The sequence below is a fragment of the Parasteatoda tepidariorum genome, chromosome 1, assembly GCF_043381705.1.
Source record: "Parasteatoda tepidariorum isolate YZ-2023 chromosome 1, CAS_Ptep_4.0, whole genome shotgun sequence".
NCBI classification, from domain to species: domain Eukaryota; kingdom Metazoa; phylum Arthropoda; class Arachnida; order Araneae; family Theridiidae; genus Parasteatoda; species Parasteatoda tepidariorum.
In genome coordinates, this window is record NC_092204.1 from 31048583 (window position 1) to 31068412 (window position 19830).

Consider the following 19830-nt stretch of genomic DNA (forward strand, 5'->3'; position numbering starts at 1 on the left):
GACTAATCTTGTTTCAGAGAAAAGGATTTCAATCTTGATCTTAACTGCTCTTTCCCTACACAATATGCTATGGTTTCAATTTTATCTTTAATATTAATTCGATTCCCAGTAACTCCTTTTCTCTGTGACTAATCTTGTTTCAGAGAAAAGGATTTTAATCTTGATCTTAACTGCTCTTTCCCTACACAATATGCTATGGTTTCAGTTTTATCTTTAATATTAATTCGATTCCCAGTAACTCCTTTTCTCTGTGACTAATCTTGTTTCGGAGAAAAGGATTTCAATCTTGATCTTAGCTGCTCTTTCCCTACACAATATGCTATGGTTTCAATTTTATCTTTAATATTAATTCGATTCCCAGTAACTCCTTTTCTCTGTGACTAATCTTGTTTCGGAGAAAAGGATTTCAATCTTGATCTTAACTGCTTTTTCCCTACACAATATGCTATGGTTTCAATTTTATCTTTAATATTAATTCGATTCCCAGTAACTCCTTTTCTCTGCGACTAATGTTGTTTCAGAGAAAAGGATTTCAATCTTGATCTTAACTGCTCTTTCCCTACACAATATGCTATGGTTTCAATTTTATCTTTAATATTAATTCGATTCCCAGTAACTCCTTTTCTCTGTGACTAATCTCTCCATTCTTATTTCGTCACAAACTGTCGCTGTAATCATCAATCTCCTTTGTTTCTTCAGTAACTGATGATATTAAATGATATTTTCATTGTAATTTAGTTTCACTATACTTTACTTTCGAATAACTTTCGACTCTAACATATCTTCCTTTTTTCTGGCATCATTTTTCATTTCCTACCAAAACGATTTCACAATATTTCGATGAAAACGTCATCCATGTTCAGATCTAATTCTCAATATTCGACGAAATCCTTTTCTCATTGAAATTTTCAAACTGGCGAATGTTATTAGAGGTCTTGAAGGGGATCAAACTGAAAATTAAGAATGAGACTTTTTTTAAAGTAATAATAAGCATCCTAATAAATTGCCCGATTATTGAAAGGTATTAATTTTAAAGCATACGAAGTCTAAAGCTCAAAATAAATTCGCCCTAAACATTTTCGCTTTCAGTTTAAAACGTTCGAAATAACCTAGACATTTTGGAGTCCTTTTAAAACATAGCATACACTAATTTTACTGCCGATGCAGGAGAAGGCATGAAATTTGGCTCAAAGGTTTTTTATCTATGCAGTTTTTCATGATTCGCAGATTAAGATTTTATGCGATTTCTTTCCCTGCAGTCATTTATTAATAAAACACCCTTTATCTAAAAAGAAAGTCATTACAATATTTATTGCCTACAATATATTCCTAAAGCTTAATAAAACATCTCTGGAATGCATCCCGACACTGCCAAAGGAAATATGTTTAAATTGAACTGAATCAAGCTTTACAGAAAAGATAGTTTATATATATAAAAACCACTTATTCGTATCATCCATAAGAAATCAACAAAACATCAGATATGTTTATATAATTTCTACTTTCCATAACGGTTTAGTAAATGCCTTTAAATAAAATAAAAAACAGTTTAAAAAACCACAATTAAAAAGCAAACAAACTAGCCGACAATTTAAAATGGGATACCTGCAAGTGACGTAGTGTGGGAGTCTCGATCCTGATTGGTTGTTGAAACGTAGCATTTGTATACGTTAGTAACTGCTCTTTCCATTCTATTTCGTGTAATCCAAACCCATGAAGCATCAATTTTCTTAAGTGATACATTCTGCATTCTTACGCAAATAATCTTTCACAAAGATTTCAATTCTATCACTTCATTTTTCTTACACAACACAAAAGACAGGCAAGAAGCCATGTAGAACATAAATTAATTTTGCATTAAAGTTGTCAGGTACACAAAACAAAAATATATCACGAAAAAAAATGCATAGACAAATAAACAAATAATAAATATAAGTTAGGTATACGAGGAATTACATTTCAACACTAGGAGGAATTACATTTTAACAAATTTGATGTGTGATACGGAGCTGTTGTGGCTAACCCTCTAAATGTCCGACGCAGTCAGACAAGGTGAATCTGACCGTTGACCCTAAGAAAATCGTTGACCAGATGAGTATATGTCCTCTCTGTAAATTCTCAAACAGTCCAGGAACGACACTGTAATTTAATTCACGTTAATTAAAATTTTAACTTATAGGGAGAAACTTAGCTTAACCTTAACACGCTATTTTACTTATAAACGATCAGCTTGTGCTGACGCCATAGGTCCACATGTGGGTATCCTCGATCTTCTTCTTCGTGAAGTGCAAGTACCCAAATGTCTGCTTCTATTATATCATTGCTAATCTCGTTGTACTGTCTTTCTATTTATGCTTGTGCTAGTTGGATACTTTTAGAACCTTACAGGAAAGACGAAATGAGTAATATAAAATAATTTTTTCTTTGTCCATTAATTTTTAGAGTACTTTTATTTCTCTGTTGCAGTTATTTAAGTCCTTTTTTTACATGTTATTAATTTAGAACAATTTGTTTAGAATAAGTTTATGCTCAGCAATTCAGTTTTCGCTTAATATGTCCTAACGACCTCGTTGTTTTTCTTTGAAACAGTAAATTATCTCTACCAAGAGAAATCCTCCCTGATTCAAATGATACAATACAAAGAAGTTAAATATGTGAAAAATGAATTTTTTTCAATTCGCCTCTAATCAGCAAGCTTCACGCTTGACACAAATGAGTTATGCATGCATCTTTATTTAATTTGTTCCTTTGTACACAATATCTTGAAATGCGTGTTACAAATATTGCGGAATTCGGTTTAAAACTGCAAATTTTTATTAAGATCATGTAAACAAAAAAAAAATTACTCATTAAGCTTTCTATTTTATCTATTTCAGCACATTATTCATCGTTTTAATCTGCTTGGTGGTACTGGGAACCTCATTGGATATTCTTTTCAGAAATAAACCAAAACGTGATTTTCAAACAAATAACAAGAGTAAGTTTTTTTTTAAATATATCATTCATATATCATCAGCACATTAAGTAACACGTTAATATTGTTTTTAATTCCAGGCACAGCAATAAAGGCATTATTATGCTTTTCTGCATACACAAACACTATTAGACTTTTAAAGGTTGACAACAATCCAGATACTCTACACATATTCCATGGTCTTCGAGTATTCTCTATGACTTGGATAATATGGAGTCATTCATATCTTGTTTGCAGTTACCGAGCATTTGGTAAAAATTTCAACCTCATTCATCCTTTACAATGTTTATCATTTTATTGATAGAAATCTTTAAATAAATAAACAAAATGAAATAACATAACAAAAGTAAGAAACGGTAAAGCGGAAAATGACGTGACACAAAAATCTGCAGATATTTGAAAAATAATATGAATAAGACAATATCCTAGACCACGGGCGACTAAAAATGCAAAAATGTGCTAAATAATAACATGAAAATTTTTTTTATTTAAGAGATAAAAATTAATAACTCTTCACAATTTTTTTTAAATTTTTTGAATGTAAATACAAATGCAATATTATTTTAATTTGAATATAAATGATTTGAAATGCCAGTTATAGTGGTAGTTACGATTAAATAATTTAAGAGATAATTAAATAAAAATGAATTGAGTTTCTACCACTTTTTACATTTTTAGTCGCCTGGGGCGTTCTTTTCTCATCCTGATCTGTTTTCCTTAAATGTAATTTATAAGATTTCGAAAGTGTTTTTCTCTAGATAAATTTTAAGGATTTTCTAGTTCTTGAAGAAAAAAATATCCGTGAAAAAGTTCTCATCCGTGGCCTCTCTGATGATTTTAGTACAGATGAAATTTCCCTCGAACTAGGAAAGCGGAACATCGAGATCCTGAAAATTGTCCAGTTTAGGAAGAAAGTGGGTGGAGCCTTTAGGCCCCCCCGTACCTCATCGTAATGCCAATGCTAGCCAATCACGAGATGATCTACCATATTGAGAGCATCAAGCAGATCCCGATCAGCATAGAGAAATACCACGGCGGCCGACGGCCGCTGCAGTGTTTTCGATGTCAGAGTTTCTGTCACACTCAACGCTCCTGCTCCTCCAGCCCAAGATGTATGAAATGTGCCGAAGGGCACTATTCATTTCAGTGCAGAAGGAGCCGAGATTCCCCAGCTAAATGTTGGAATTGCATGCAAAACCACATCTCAAATTTCACTGGGTGCGAGGCCCGCCCCAGTCGAAAGAGGAAAACGACCAAAGACACGCCTACTTCTACAGTACACAGACTTGTTAGCCTCATCAGTGAACTTAAAGACTTGCTGAAGGACCAAGATGTGCTGCATCTTCTCACGACTTAAATCCAGCGGAACTCCCCATCCAACTGATGTACTACTGAATCCACTCATGCCTCACCTCATCATGGACTTATTATCTGACCCTATCTTAGAACTTTGAACTTCATATGACATCTAATCTAAATGCTAAAGGCAAAATGACCCCGAACGCCACGAAAACGTTCTACTCGGACAGGAATCCTCTGTATATCTGTGATTATGAATACTTTCAGGTGATTCTAAAAAATCACCTGAAATCACTGAGGTACTCTGGAGGAGNATCTTAGAACTTTGAACTTCATATGACATCTAATCTAAATGCCAAAACAGTATAGATGAATAGGTTAGAAGAGCTTCGCGCTTAATGCCAAGATTTCCTACATATCAAGCATCTCGTTCGTGGTGGGGCCTCCCTGGCAGAACGGTATCATCCGCTCTGGGTGCATCTTCGTGCTGTCCTTCTTTTTGACTGTGATTTATAAACCTAAATTTAGCAATCAAGACTGCAACTATATGTAATTCCACTAAACCAATCCAATAAACTCTTTCGTGATGAGGTTTTTTGGTAATTTTGGCAAAATTACCAAAATTTTTTAAAACGCTCTGGTTTTTAAATGTTTAATACTCTATGAAATATTTTGCAAAATGCGCAGTAGTTAGTAGCCCCGTAAATGTAAAAATTAATAAAGTGTTAGTGTATGGTTAACAAAACTAATAAAATTTCTTTTTCGCGTCAAAGAAATGAAAGCTAAATTATCAAACGAGTGAGCAAAATGTTAAGCATAAACAATTAAACGTCTTAGATACGTTTTATAAACGAAGATCGACATTATATGTTTTTCTTTTTCTAAGATCATTATTTTATTTTTACGAATTTATTTTACGAGCTTACAGAGTAAATTCTCTACCTGGGGTTATTGGTTTAAATGATTATAATACAGAGATGCCAACTGCTCCGGATTCGACGAATTATCTTATAACACGGTAGTGAAAAAAAAACTTAAATACGCAGATTTTCGGTTAAATTTGCTAACTGTTTACAAGGCTCAACACAGGTTAACCGTTACTTACTTACTTTATTTACAAAAATTGAGCACCTGGGCCGCGTAGCGACCCCCATCCCATGCATCTAGAAATTTACAAACAATTTAAAGTAATAATGTTTCGAGTTTAGCAGTTGATGTGGTAGCTAATACAAAAATACAAGCACTTTGCTTGAGTAAATATAACATTTGAGTATCGAATCTAAATTGGCACATATATTGACATATATAAATATAAACATAATTTGAAATATGTATGCATAAGTTGACATAAATAAATATTTCTTTCTTTTCTTTATTTAAACAAAACTGGGTGCCTAGGCCGCGCAGCGACCCCTACCCCATATAAATAAATATTAGAATAAATTGGTACATATTTCACTAATTAAATTTCTATATTTAACTGGGACATGTATAATAATGAAAGTCTAAAATTTAGAGTTCAATGCTGACACGAAAAGTGTAAGTCCTGAATTGGGAATAAAAACATCACTGAGCTAGAGAAGTCTCTCCTAGGATCCTCTGTAAAAGAAACACTTCTTCATTTTTTAGAAGGTCTTGGAGCTCTTTAACAAGTGATACGAGTCTGTGTGCTAGTTTAGATGGTGTGGATGGAGCATCTGGGAGGTGCATTGCATATCCGTTGAGCTTGGCCGCATTCCTGGCAATTAAAACATTGCAGTGGACCCCGAACGTCACGAAAACGTTCTACTCGGACAGGAATCCTCTGTATATCTGTGATTATGAATACTTTCAGGTGATTCTAAAAAATCACCTGAAATCACTGAGGTACTCAGGAGGAGAAAAGTGTTTTGCCCTCTGTACCAAGTGCTCTTCGGCCCAGGCATCCCTTGAACATCTACTGGACTGCCTCGGTCTTTTAAAACAAGACCTTATAGAAAGACCCTTACTTGTTTTAGACTTTCTGAAGGTGAACAANTATGTTGGTCCATCAATGAAAACCATCAAAAAAATTTTGACTTTAAACTGGATTACATTATGGTTTTCAATGTTTAATTTCTCTAATTCAAGGGACATATTCTCGGTCTTTAAGTTAACGGGCAGTTCACGGATTAAAACTTTTGGAAACTTAATATGCAGCTCTTTCTTTGTTGTTGTGGGAGGATCTGGAACTTTGTTGGAATCCTTCTTGGGTGGAGCTTTGTAGGATTTCTCTTTAGTTTCTGACAGTACTAAGATAGTGGCGGTCTCTAGCGGCGAAGAAGAGCAGCTATTAGTAGTCGTGGATGTGTGATTATCTTCAGCTTTTTTGACATCAGTTAGCTTTTTTTTCTTCTTTTTTCTTCTTCATTTTCCTTTTCTTTGCAGGAGGTTATGTGTTGTTTTTGTTGATACTTTCCGATTTCTTTACTCTGTTCCATATTCTGGTCTCCGTCATTGATTTCCAAAATTGGGTCGACAGCTGATGAAGTCGGCGTTTCAGGCGTGATTTGTTCAAGTACCGGAGCAGAATTGGCCGAATAATAAGGTCTTGTAGCTCCTTCGGGCACTGTAAAATCGCGGATCGTGCAAAAACTTCCTCTTTTGGAATAACAGTAGAAGTGTCCATATTCATCTTCAAAAATTTCACCTGGCTTAGCGTCTGACTTTATGTAGTTGGGATATATCACTGGTATTTCAATTCTCTTGATGGGCGTGTGAATAATCTTGTGTCCATCTCAGTTTTCTTGACCTTGAACTCTGGGGTGCAGGAGCAGATGTTCAGGTTAGGTGGTCACCCGAACACGAAAACCCCCAGTATTTAGTTCCCAGGCATTCTTGGTACTCATTTATCGACCCACTGAAGAGGTGAAAGGTTGAGTCAACCTTGCCCAGCCCGAGGATCAAATCCAGGACATGTGGCACGGGAGCGCGAAGCTCTACCACTCAGCCACCGGGTGTCACATTAAAAATACTTCCACTGGAAAATATTGATTTGTCCGGAGCAAGTTGGCATCTCTGATAGTACAGATGGCAGAGCTGACAAAACTTCACTTCACTTACCTATCCACTAGCCGTTCATCAATGATCAATCAGTTACATCAAGCAAACAATAGGAACACGTTTTTCTGAACAGGAAAGCAAATCGTACAATTAGAATAAACCATTGCAGTTGATTTCTTTCTTTCAAGTGATATAGTTTAGCCTCAGGCTTGGATATTTCTTTTGCCGACTGGCATTAAAAAAATTAAAAGAAACTTTTAACTTTAACAGCTAAATTTGATTGGTACAAACTTTGCAATGTTGCAACAATTATACCTTTTCTAAAAAAAAGAAACAAAGATATTAAAAGTGTGAAAAAAATCATAATTTTTCGTTTTCAAAATTATTTTAGGTAAAATATATGTATTCGTATAATGAAGAAAGTTTATTCAAATGAATTACATTTTGATGCTTGATATCGTGATTTCACAACTTAATTAATAGTTAGCTACATAATTAGCACATTTGAGGTCAAACACTTTTGCCATTTAGTACGTGAAAACCTACGTATTAGGTGAAAAGCTATTTGAGGTGATATCTTTCTTTTCCTTCCTTATTTTATTTTATTGTCATATGCTTACTGTTCTTCATCGGATGTTATATATTCTGTTTTGTTCTATTTTAGATGGAGGCTTTCGCAGCAGAAGCTTAGGAAAAGAATTTATCTTCCAGACTGTACCCTGGGGATTTTTAGCGGTTGAAAACTTTTTCTTTATGAGGTAAACTTCTTTTATCTTCACCATTAAAATTTATATGATGGCCTAAATTCATCCTTTTTCTATTTATCTCGTAAAATTTAACACTCTGGTTTTGGAGTAAAAAAATAAATAAATATTTTGTGTTATAGAAAAAGAAGCATACAAGCGGCAATTGGCCTGAGCTTTATGTCTTTTTTTCTTCTTTCAAATTTCAGAATGTAAAAATTTCATTAGAATTCTTAATATTAACCCCTTGACATACGAAGACGTCTGGGAGACGTCATTTGTTTCTTATGTCAAAACAATAATTGACGTGTCTCAGACGTCTTCACAGAGATGCCAACTTGCTCTGGACAGCAAATAAATATTTTAAAGTGGTAGTTTACAGTCCACAGGAAGGTCATAGGTTATATAAGAGATATTATCGGCACAAGGATGCTTCCTGGGGCCAAACCTGTGGTAATTTTTCTAACTGTTAAATTTGTACTTTTAAAATTAACTTGAAAGGTTCTGTTAAATAAGTAGGCCTATATAAAGACTCAATATTAAATAATTATGAATTAACTACCACTTTAAACAACAGGCCTGCCATCTACTGAACTATATCTTATAGAGTCCTAGAAAGGACCGCAAGGTCTCAGACGCCCAGTTCCATTACACCGAGCGAACGATATAGAGTCCTAAGACATAATTCTTGATGGTTCCATCAAAATATTTGGATAGTTTATGTTGGTTTCAGTGCAATTCATGATGGTCATACATCATTTGATGTTCACCATTATCCAACATTTTCCGTTATGCGTTCATGGGTTTTGATATTCCAAAAAACTTCCATCATTCCATGATGAAAAAAGCTACTACTTTAATACTATGATGGTTAACCATCAAGAGAAGTTTGATTCTCATGGACCAACGATTCATGATGATCCGTGATGGTTCAAAGTATACATTTGCATGATGGTTTAATGGGAATTGTAGTTGAATCTCAGTAATATAGCATCAAAACAATTTGTTTGTTTTTTATGTTGGCCTATCATAAATCAGTCCGAATCACTACATTGGTGTGATGGTGGTTCATGATCGTTCCAACATTTGATTTCTAAGAAACTATGATGGAAATTTCTGATAATTCAACATAAACAAACCATCGAAACAAGTTGCTATTCTGATCTTGGACCATCATAAATCAGACCGAATTCCAACACTTGGGTGATGGTTACACATGTTGTTTACCATCAAAAATATAATGATTCATGATGTTGGTCAATCAATGAAAACCATCAAAAAAATTTTGACTTGGGGGGGGGGGCAGACATTTAATAAAAACCAAAGCTTTCCGAATTTCAGATAATTCCGACATTTTAAAAGAATGACCACGAAAAAGCTGGAACAAAGTGGCGTAGGATATGAACTTTTAAATCATTTGCATGAAGCGTTGTTGAAAATAAGTTTAAATGAATAAAAAATAATATATTAAGACATTAACTTAGCTAACGCTGAATAACTTTATACAAAGAGCGTAGAAAGTTGGCAGCCCTGAAAAAGGGAGTATGAACTACCACTACCATAACTTCTGTTTTTTTTTTCTTGGAAAACATTTCGAGAAAGCATTTCTAGCATTTTCTCAGCATTTTCTAAGTTTTCATTCCATGATAAAAATTTGTTTTTAACCAAATTTTCAATATTTAATGAATTAATAAATGTACCATAAAGAACATTTGAAATGTTGTACTTTCTTTTTTTTTTTCTTATCAAGCTCAGTTCTTCTCTCGTACATTTGCGTCCGAATAAAAGGAAGGATCAGTATGCCATCACTCTTCCTGAAGAGGTATCTCAGGTAATTTACTTCAGTTTCTTTTAATTTTCAGTTTTGCTCTCTCATTCTTTAGGTGCATTCTTTAAAATGTTTAAACTGGTTTAAAAATGGGGTTTTTGTAAAAAATTGTGATTGAGTGTAGTAGATAAAAGCGGCCCCTGACTGAGAAATGTTTTTTTAAAAAAAAGTTAATTTAAGAGAAATTCTAATTTTCTACATATCAGATTGCATTTGCAAATTCAAGAGAAGAGAAATATTTAAGGATTAAAATAGGCTAACTTTTACATTTGAGTGAAATTTAAACCATATAAATTTTCAACCTTCTGAACACTTAAAGGATTTTTTTTTAGTTGTAACTAACTACCTTGCATATAATTTTTTATTTTAGCTGTTATCACATTTTAGCTTATATTTTAAAAAAATTCATATCATTGGAGAAATACTAATCTAAATTTATATTTTTATTAAAAAAAATATTTTGCATTCTTTCTTCTTATCAAAATCATATCGTCGAAAATTTTTACAATCAATTATTTGATATTCAGAAGATTGAAGTAAATTACGAGTGCACTATTTTACAGTGAATGATTGACAATTCGCAAAGTGTTCATCATCGTTTGTTGAAGTATTGCATTGCCAATAGCGATGTCAAAAACAAAGAAGCGCAAATTCCTACAACAATATTTTAATAGCTAAACGTAAAAAGAAGGCAATCGCATAAATAAAGTCTTCAATTTTTGAGGTTTTAAACAAAATTTTTATATGATATTTTTTTATAAAAACTAATTTTTAATTCGATATTCTATCTCCATAGGTTGACTCCAACAATGATGCTAGTTGTAGCTCTCTTTTCGATTATTGGACGTTTTGGCTCTGGACCTCTGTGGAAAGAAATTGTTACTGATTCATTGAGCAAGAACTGCTTAGAACGAGGATGGGTGAATTTGTTTCACGTTAACAACTTTTTTTATTCTTCAAAAACAGTAAGTTTTAAACAGTAATATTTTATGCCAAGTTGTACAGCATTACACTTCTAAATTCGTGTCCCTACTAACTACACGCTCTACTCGCCGCTATGAAAATTGATTACAGAAATGCTTTGTCTGACAGAAACAGTGGTCGAAAAACTACGTTATTTTTGCAGTACAACTACTATTTTGGATATGAAGTGACTACAAACTACTTTTGAAATATGGGTACTACTTCACTACTTTTAGAAGACGAACTTTGCTGGCGAACTTCATTTGCATCCTTGTTTAAAACGATTCTGAATAAAACTTGGCTTATTTAAAAATGAGAAATTATTGAAAAATAGTCATTCAGGTTTACAGGAGCCGGTTTGTTATTCAAAACAATTATTTTTTTACGAATTTATTCTTTTAACCATTATTTTTTATGACCTTAACGACAATACATAATCAATTTAAGAAATGCTAGGAAATAATCGAATACTTGCAATTTCGTTAGTGTTTAATGCTCTTTTTAGTGAAAGAAATAAAGTACACCAAAAATAACAAAGAAAATATGTTCCCTTCCATTAAAATAACATCAACTTTTCATTGGTGTACATTCTTATGGGAAGAGGGCGTTCAAAGTTATAAGTTAGCTAATATTGGTAAATGTTAATATTAGTACTAATATACAATTCTTTTCAATGCTCGGCCACAGGGGTATTCGGATTACATCCATTGACGAACTCGCGAAGATTTTTACCAATGCGATTCGAAAAATTAGTTGCGGTTGATCCTGTTGTTTCTTTCCTTATCTAACGTTAAAAGTAGTTAACAGCAATTGCTACAAACTACTTTTTTTTTTTTTTTTAAAAAAAAGTAACACTACAAGCTACGAAAAAAGTAGCAACAATAGTAGTTTTGCTACTTGTTTAGCGTGCTACTTCTGACCACTGGACATGGTAAATAACTTAAGTCGAAAAAGCAGATCAATCAACTAATGGTAAAAAAAAAAAAAACTAAATACACAATTCGAACAGAGTGAAAAAATATTGCCGAGAATCTCGCTGAATTCGCGTTCGAATTCTAAAGAGGTTTACTAAATATTTTAAGAGTTGACTCAAGGTTGGCAAAATTTCCGAACCTGCACTTTATCTCTTTAGGTGTCTTTCGTGGGGACGAGGCCTAAACTTGTGCCCAAATACCCCATTTTAAGGGGAGGGGGTAAATAATAACGTATTTCAGGTAGAGCTTTTAATTTCTCAAGTTTAAGTATCTTTTATTTATGAATTTTATTTAGTTTAACTTGTGTTTAGATCATTTTTCTGAAATATTTTTTTTATATTTAGTTTGCTGATAAACCCTCTAGGTTTCTCTTTAATTTCTTTTTAAACCCTCTAGAGGTCACTCTAGTTCACTATTAAATCCTCTAGGAGTCCCTCCAGTTTATTGTTGTTAAAAAAGTCTGATGCTTATGCAAGTATTACTTTACGTAATTACATAAATAGTACCATGCGAGTTATAAGATAAATTCCAACGGAGATATAAAATTACGCACCGAACTGTTTCCATGGAAACTAGTTGGAACCTTAATTGTGTATAATATGAAAAAAACACAACTACTTCCACTTCGAAAATTTTACTAGGAATAACATTTACCATTTAGTTTAATTAATAAGCTGAGTTTTAAATATGTTTACTAAATTCATAAACTTAGATAAAACAACAAAATAAATTATTTCAAAAGGAACTAGACTAATACAATTCCAACCTGGCGAGTAGCGACTTATAACAACACACTTCATTTAATGTTTACTTGTTGCTAGAAATCAGGTTCGCAGAAAATGCTGTTTACTATACTAAACTGCAATGTTTCTTGACAATGGAGAAATATGCTGAGGGCAAACGAAGAAAATAGTTCCCGGCGCGATGTTTGTATTTCGAGGTAAATTACGCATTTCACAATAGAAATATGATAAGTTATCTTAACCCACACATATATAGCGTTAATTTACTATAATTTTCTTAAAATTTTATATATTTTCAAATTTACGAGCGGCGCATCGCGGAATGGTATCTTTATTTAGTTATATTTCTTCTATATAACGACTGAACTTATTTCTCCTTCTTCCTCCGCCAGCCGTGACGTCATTGTCAAGAAACTTTGCATTCTAGTATAGTTAAATTTAGTAGGAATAACACGACCTGTGACGTAGGCTATAGTATACCCAATTGCGAAACTGAGATGTTCTTTAAGACAGAGAATATATCAAATGGGATGGTAAGATAGCTCGATGATGATACATTTGAGTACCTGTGCTGCTTGAATAAGTGCACATTACGATGTGTCTGTTCTTGATTTGTATTTTCTTTTTTGCGTAAATGAATCATCTTTGTATTCGTTCATTAAAGGAACCCATTATTTAAATAGAATGCAATACCAGCGAATCTCTAATGCAGATTTTTCACATAAATATCATTTAATTATTTCTTTTAGTGCATGGGATGGACTTGGTATTTATCTACAGACACCCAAATATTTTTAGTGTGTTTATGTATCTGCGCCATCATGAGACGGTAGGTTGTGTTGCTTAGTAAAATAAAAATAAAATAAAATAAAAATTTAGTTATACTAATATCCTACTCTTATATTAAACTTTAAAGAAATAGTCTATCTGCTATTGCCACTAATTCTTGACAGTTTATGATGCATATTTACCTGATAGAAATTACTCCAGTAAATTTATAGGTTGTATTTAAAAAAAAAAATGGTAGTTAAAGATGGTAAAATTTCCCAAAAAATATATGGTAATAAAATATTCTTACTACCAGTTTTATATCTTTTTCAGATATGTAGCATTTTCAAAACGTAAAGTAATTACTGTGTCCTATAATTTCTATAAAATAATTATTCCACTTGGAAATATGCGATATGTCACATTAGTTATATTTTAACATTTAATTCTGGCAAAAAAAGCTCTCTAATATTTAAAAGATATTAAAATGTTATTTTTAAAGATTTCTAACGAAAAAATTATTTGAGTAGGGAACAATATTTGTAGTCTATTTTCTTTTCTCTCAGGTGAATATATTTAATGCAATTGAATTCGTAAAATCGCAATTTGAAAAAAAAAAAGCAAAGTTTATTTGCTTTACATAATTAATAAATAATACCATGTAAAATTTTAAGCAAATGAATAAATAATTTAATTTTAAACTTTCCTCAGATAATCTACTGTTTTCGTTTCGATTCCATTTTCTTCTGACAATTCTATGCAACCGTAATTTTCTTCATTATATGATGCGATCGCCAACGTTATAATTTAAAGCCTAAATTTGATTTATTAGAAACACCCAAATGCATAACAACCTATCATTATTAATTTAAAAGTATGAAACAAATAAAGTTAAAAAAATAACAGATTGGGCGTAATGGTGCTCTGTCGTTCAAACTGGTCACCAATATGGCAATTAATGAGGAACCTGCATGCTTTTTGTACTTTAAAATGAAACATCATGCTATTTTATAAAGATAGACACCAATTTCAGACCTGTGCGATAACTAATTATTTTGTTATTAATAATTAAAATCACTCGCTTAGCCCCCCCCCTAAATCGATGCTAGGTTTCCCATCCGCTCTGATGACGTCATAATATAGTACAACCACGACTCCCATCATGCTTCGAAACGGCGAATGCATGTGCCGCGCTGAGTATAAATTCTGAAAAATGGCTCCAAGCAAAAATTACAAGTGTTGCATTGTACCATGTTGCAAAGTTCTACATTAAACACGCCAAATAGATTATTTTTTAGTGTACCAAAAGGAGAAAAAAGACAAGTTTGGTGCAAAGCTATTAAAGTATCGTTAAAAATGATAAGGGTTTAGCATTATTTACATTTCTTCCAAAAATAAAAATTCAAAAAAATATTTTAGAAGTGAATAATAAAAAAGAATTTTTTTAAAAACTTTTATTTACCTAAAAACTTATAATTCCAGGTCATATACTATTCGTTCAATTCCCTCTAATTGGGATCAACTCATTAAATGAAAACTTTCAAAACAGTTCAGACTTTTATATATAGACAAATATAAGTAAAAATGAACCAGTACAAATAAAGAAAAATGAATTTACTTCAAAAGTTATTACAAGAAAAAGTAGTTTCGACATTTATTTTTTCATTCCTCAATTTTATTTTATTATGCTGAAGGGTTTTGAGTTAAAAAAATATTAATTAATTTTATCTAGAAGAAAAAATTATAAAAGTTAAGATAAAAAATGATAGGGGTTTAGCATTATTTACATTTCTTCCAACAAAAAAAAATGCAAGAACATATTTTAGAAGTTAATAATAAAAAATAATTTTTTAAAAAATTTCACACCCTTGATTTCTGCTCTAAAGAAATCTGTTGTTACATATGGCTTTATTGGAAATATTAATCCATATACAATGTTCAACTTTAAGTAGACATAAACAAGGAGTAAAAAGGAACAAAATTACAATAACAAACAAAGAAAATACATGACAAACGCATATTAACACAAAAAGAACACATAGATTAAATTAAAGTAAGAAAAAATATATATATACAGTGAAGAATGATGAGTAGTCTTTACAGAAAGTTCATGTGATCTCTGGCGTCCCAGTAAAGTTTACAGAGATCACCCCGCTCTTGGGATTGTTTGTCCAGTAAAGGGCATACAAGCAAGTGGTCTGAGTTCATGGTTCCTGAATTGCAGATTTGGCACTCACTAGATGGAAGGATACCTATTCTGTTGAGGTACTTTGCCAAGCAGTCATGGCCTGTTGAGAGTCTGAAGTTTGCCACAGCCTACTTACGAGGACTGTGACAAAATTTCTTCTAACTGTTTTGGATGTTAGCCCAGGGTTTTACAGTGGATTTTACTGCTTGGTTACGCATTAGGTCGGTCATAAGTTTCTCGGAAAATTGTTTTTTAAGGGAGTCTGGTGGAATCGGTTTATTACATTGTGGTTCGAGTGTCCCTTTCTTGGCTAGTTGGTCTGCCTTTTCATTGCCATTGATTCCTACATGCGAAGGGATCCACTGGAACATAATAATTTTGTTGGCATTCTCGAGAAAAATCAAATCATCTCTAATTTCTGAAATAGTCTGAGTATCTGAATCATGATTCATGGCAACTGCCTGGATAGCTGCCTTAGAGTCGACAAGGACTACTGCTTTAGTGAAATAATTGATCTTATTCTTAAGGTTTTCCAGGGCTATTGATATAGCGAAGATCTCTGCATCAAAATTTGACATATAGTATCCCACAGGGACGCTGTGAGAAAAGAGCTTACTGTGTACTCCTGCTCCGGTGCTGTCTTGTATTTTTGAGCCGTCAGTGTACACTCCCGTTCATTCTGGTTTAGGGTATTGCTCTTGTAGCATGCATAATGCATTTGATTTTAGTACTGTGTCAGGTATGTTTTTCTTACCCAAATCATTGATATCTAGTTGGTGCCTTACATCTATAAAATTGAGAGGGTTTGTGATGTTCTTGTTACAGATAATTGGCTCATCTACTTGGAAATCATGCTGTAAATTTTCATATACCTCTAGAGGAGAAATTTGGGTCTTCATGGAACTTGGTTTACATTCATTCATCCATTGCGCTCTATGGGAGGCTTTCATTTTAACATAAGTGCCAACTGCTTGTTTTTTAATTTCGGTGGTAATTGGTGGATTAGAAGTATAGTATTGTAGGGCTATAATTGGGCCTGTCTTCACTGCTTCCGTAATGATTCGGAGAGCATTGTTTTGGGCTCTTTCCAAAGAGTCGAGCTTTCCTTGTGCGCTAGAAATTAACACCGCACTTCCGTATTTGATAATTGGTTTGATATAGGTGTCATAAGTTTTATTTAGAGTGTGTTGTGAGCTTCCCCATTTGGCACCGGCTAGTCTTTTCAGAATTGAAGTTCTCTTTTCTACTTTGTCTATAACAGTATTGATATGATTGGTAAAGCTTAACTTGTTATCCANATTCATTCATCCATTGCGCTCTATGGGAGGCTTTCATTTTAACATAAGTGCCAACTGCTTGTTTTTTAATTTTGGTGGTAATTGGTGGATTAGAAGTACAGTATTGTAGGGCTATAATTGGGCCTGTCTTCACTGCTTCCGTATTGATTCGGAGAGCATTGTTTTGGACTCTTTCCAAAGAGTCGAACTTTCCTTGTGCGCTAGAAATTAACACCTCACTTCCGTATTTGATAATTGGTTTGATATAGGTGTCATAAGTTTTATTTAGAGTGTGTTGTGAGCTTCCCCATTTAGCACCGGCTAGTCTTTTCAGAATTGAAGTTCTCTTTTCTACTTTGTCTATAACAGTATTGATATGATTGGTAAAGCTTAACTTGTTATCCAGTACTACACCTAGATATGTGGTAATGCTACTTTTTTGAAGCTTACTATCATCTATTTTCAAATCAAAGTCTGGATTAACACGGCTTAGAGAGTAGAATTGGTTAACGGTTTTATTTTTGTTGATAATCATGTTATTCTCTTTGGGCCAAGACTGCAAGACCTCGAGAGCTTTATTCATAACACCTTCAAGATTATTCCTTTGATCTTCATATGCTTGGGAGTTTTCTGCTTCCGTCCAAATGACAACATCATCTGCGAACATACAAACGTTAATACCTTCCATACTTGTTAGCTTGTCTACCAAATCGTTGATGTAGATGTTAAATAGGGTACAGCTGCTTACTGCTCCTTGTGGTAGGCCGACTTTGCTCTGTTTGTAGGTAGATTCCTGTTCGATCCATCTTGTTTTTGCCCATCTTTGGAATAAGAACCTTCTGTACCATTTAAACATTTGTTTGCAAATTCCACAAGTTTGAAGTTTGGTTAGAAGTTTGCTTCTCCAAATTGTCTCGTAGGCTCCTTGAAAATCAACAAATACTGCCAAAGAACTTATCTTTGAACTGAAACCAGATTTAATTTTGTGAACCAACTTCATAATTGAGTTGGCGGTTGACATGTTTCTGAAACCCGACTGTTCTTCTGCTAGGATATCATTTGACTCCAGGTAAAACCCTAATCTTGCATTTATCATTCTTTCAAAAGTTTTGACCATGACGGATGTCAGAGAGATTGGTCGGTATGATTCTATGTCTTCGGGTGACTCACCCGGTTTTAGAATTGGAATGATTTTTGCTTTCAACCAGTTTGTTGGGAGGCTTGATTTTTCGTTCCAGATATAATTAATAATCATTAGTTCCTCGCTGATATTCCCAGGTGTTTCAGGAACTCGAGGAATATGTTATCGGGATCTAGTTGCTTACCGTATTTGAGGTCATGAATAGCCTTGTTCAATTCTTCTATTGCGAAGTCCTCCGTGAAAAGGTTTTCTGAGCACTTAAACTTAGATGTTCCTCTTTTTACTAGTTTGTTGTTTCTGTTCTCTTGTTTCTTTTGTTCTTTACTAAGTGAGTACCGATCAAGGTAAAAATTATTGAATAATTTTGCTATCTGTCTTGAATCACTTATATATTTGTTTCCTCTCTTTATGGGGTGATTATCTCTTCGTGTAAATTTATTGTTCAGGTTGTTCATTAATTGATAAGCTTTGCGTCTGTCTGTTCTATAGTCTAAATCGTTTAGACACTTATTCCATGCTTGTCGTTTAGCCTCTAAGACTTTTCTCTTCATTATTGCACATTCCTTTCGCCAATTGATTACATCTTTTTTTCCGTTCTTCATTAGTTTTCCCCTCTATCTTTTCAGCTTCTCTTCTTGCTTGCTCTCTGATATGTCTTTGTTCTTCAAGTTCAGTATTCCAAAATGGTTTGTAGTTAAATCTCTTGGAATGTTCCTTTTAGCACACTCTTGAAGGGCTAAGGAAAAAGTTGATACTAATTGTTGTGGAGTTGCATCAGTTTGAAAGCTGTTCACCTGATGTTCTATATCTTCAGTGAAGGCTTTCCAGTTAGCTTTCTTGAAGTTCCACATGATTTTTGTGTTACTTCTTGTCGGTATTTGATTTGTAGTGATTGATGTTTTTATCATTCGGTGACCGCTTCCCGGATCTCCAATTACTGATTTTTTACAACAGTCAACTAAGTTTGCGGAAACAATAGTTAGGTCAGGATTTGTAGAACTGACTGAAAAGTGGATGAAGGTGTTTGGATCATCTTTATTGTTAAGGACAAACATGGCATTGCTATTTACAAAGTTCTCGACAATTTGTCCTACTTGATTTTGATAAGTGTATCCCCAGTTGGGGGAAGCAGCGTTGAAGTCACCTACAATTATAGTGTTACGGTGAGAAGTTAAGCAATCTAAATTTAAATTTTTGTTGTTTGGAGGACTGTATATACCAAAAACCTTGAAAATAGTAGTCTTGTTCCAAATGCGACTGCGATATCTGATGTATCATGATTTTTCATTGTTTTCAACACTTCAAAGGACGATGTCAGTTTGCGTCGCACGGCCACAAGGATACCACTTGCGATCTGTCTGCTCTTGAAAAGACCATGCATGGTGAAAGATTCTAATTTGTAGAACTTCATTTTGTCTTCTGTAATATTTGCTTCTTGAACGACCGGGATGTCGATGTTCTCCTGTGCGACTACTCTCTTAATATCTGAAAACTTTGCAGAAGAAAGCCCTCCGGCATTCGACTGCAGGATAGAAAAACTAAAACTCCTTGCTCTATTTGTACTTATCGCCTTAGCCATCGCCGTTACTCATTTAGCACCACCCAGGAGGCACGTGTGATTTAAGGATATCACGGACGCGAGTAACATTGCCTTCCTAAAGAAATCTAGATTCTTCTCAAAAAAAGAAATTAAAGAAAAGTAATCTATCTTCTGTAGATTGTCCGATTGACCTTTAACAAAATCTTTCTCCACTTGCATTGTACTAAGAAGTTAATACAATTTTCTCAAATAAATGCAATTCAAATTAAAACGCCTTTGTAAAACGCCATTTGCCGAGTTACTATACTTTGACGTCATAAGCAAACCCCGCCTCATTTTGTGTCACGTGTAGTTAGTTTCGTTTTGGGGTA

The 19830-nt window shown here is 33.6% G+C and overlaps 1 protein-coding gene across 1 annotated transcript in view; it reads left to right on the forward strand.

Annotated features, from left to right (window-relative positions):
* Positions 1-19830, forward strand: part of LOC107437648 (nose resistant to fluoxetine protein 6) — a gene marked incomplete at its 3' end in the record, with an annotated part of 49810 nt that overhangs the window by 23323 nt on the left and 6657 nt on the right. Inside the window, 6 exon segments of the mRNA XM_043055464.2 lie at positions 2877-2977; positions 3055-3225; positions 7959-8052; positions 9788-9868; positions 10662-10830; positions 13295-13374. Coding sequence (XP_042911398.2) covers positions 2877-2977; positions 3055-3225; positions 7959-8052; positions 9788-9868; positions 10662-10830; positions 13295-13374 — 696 coding nt within the window.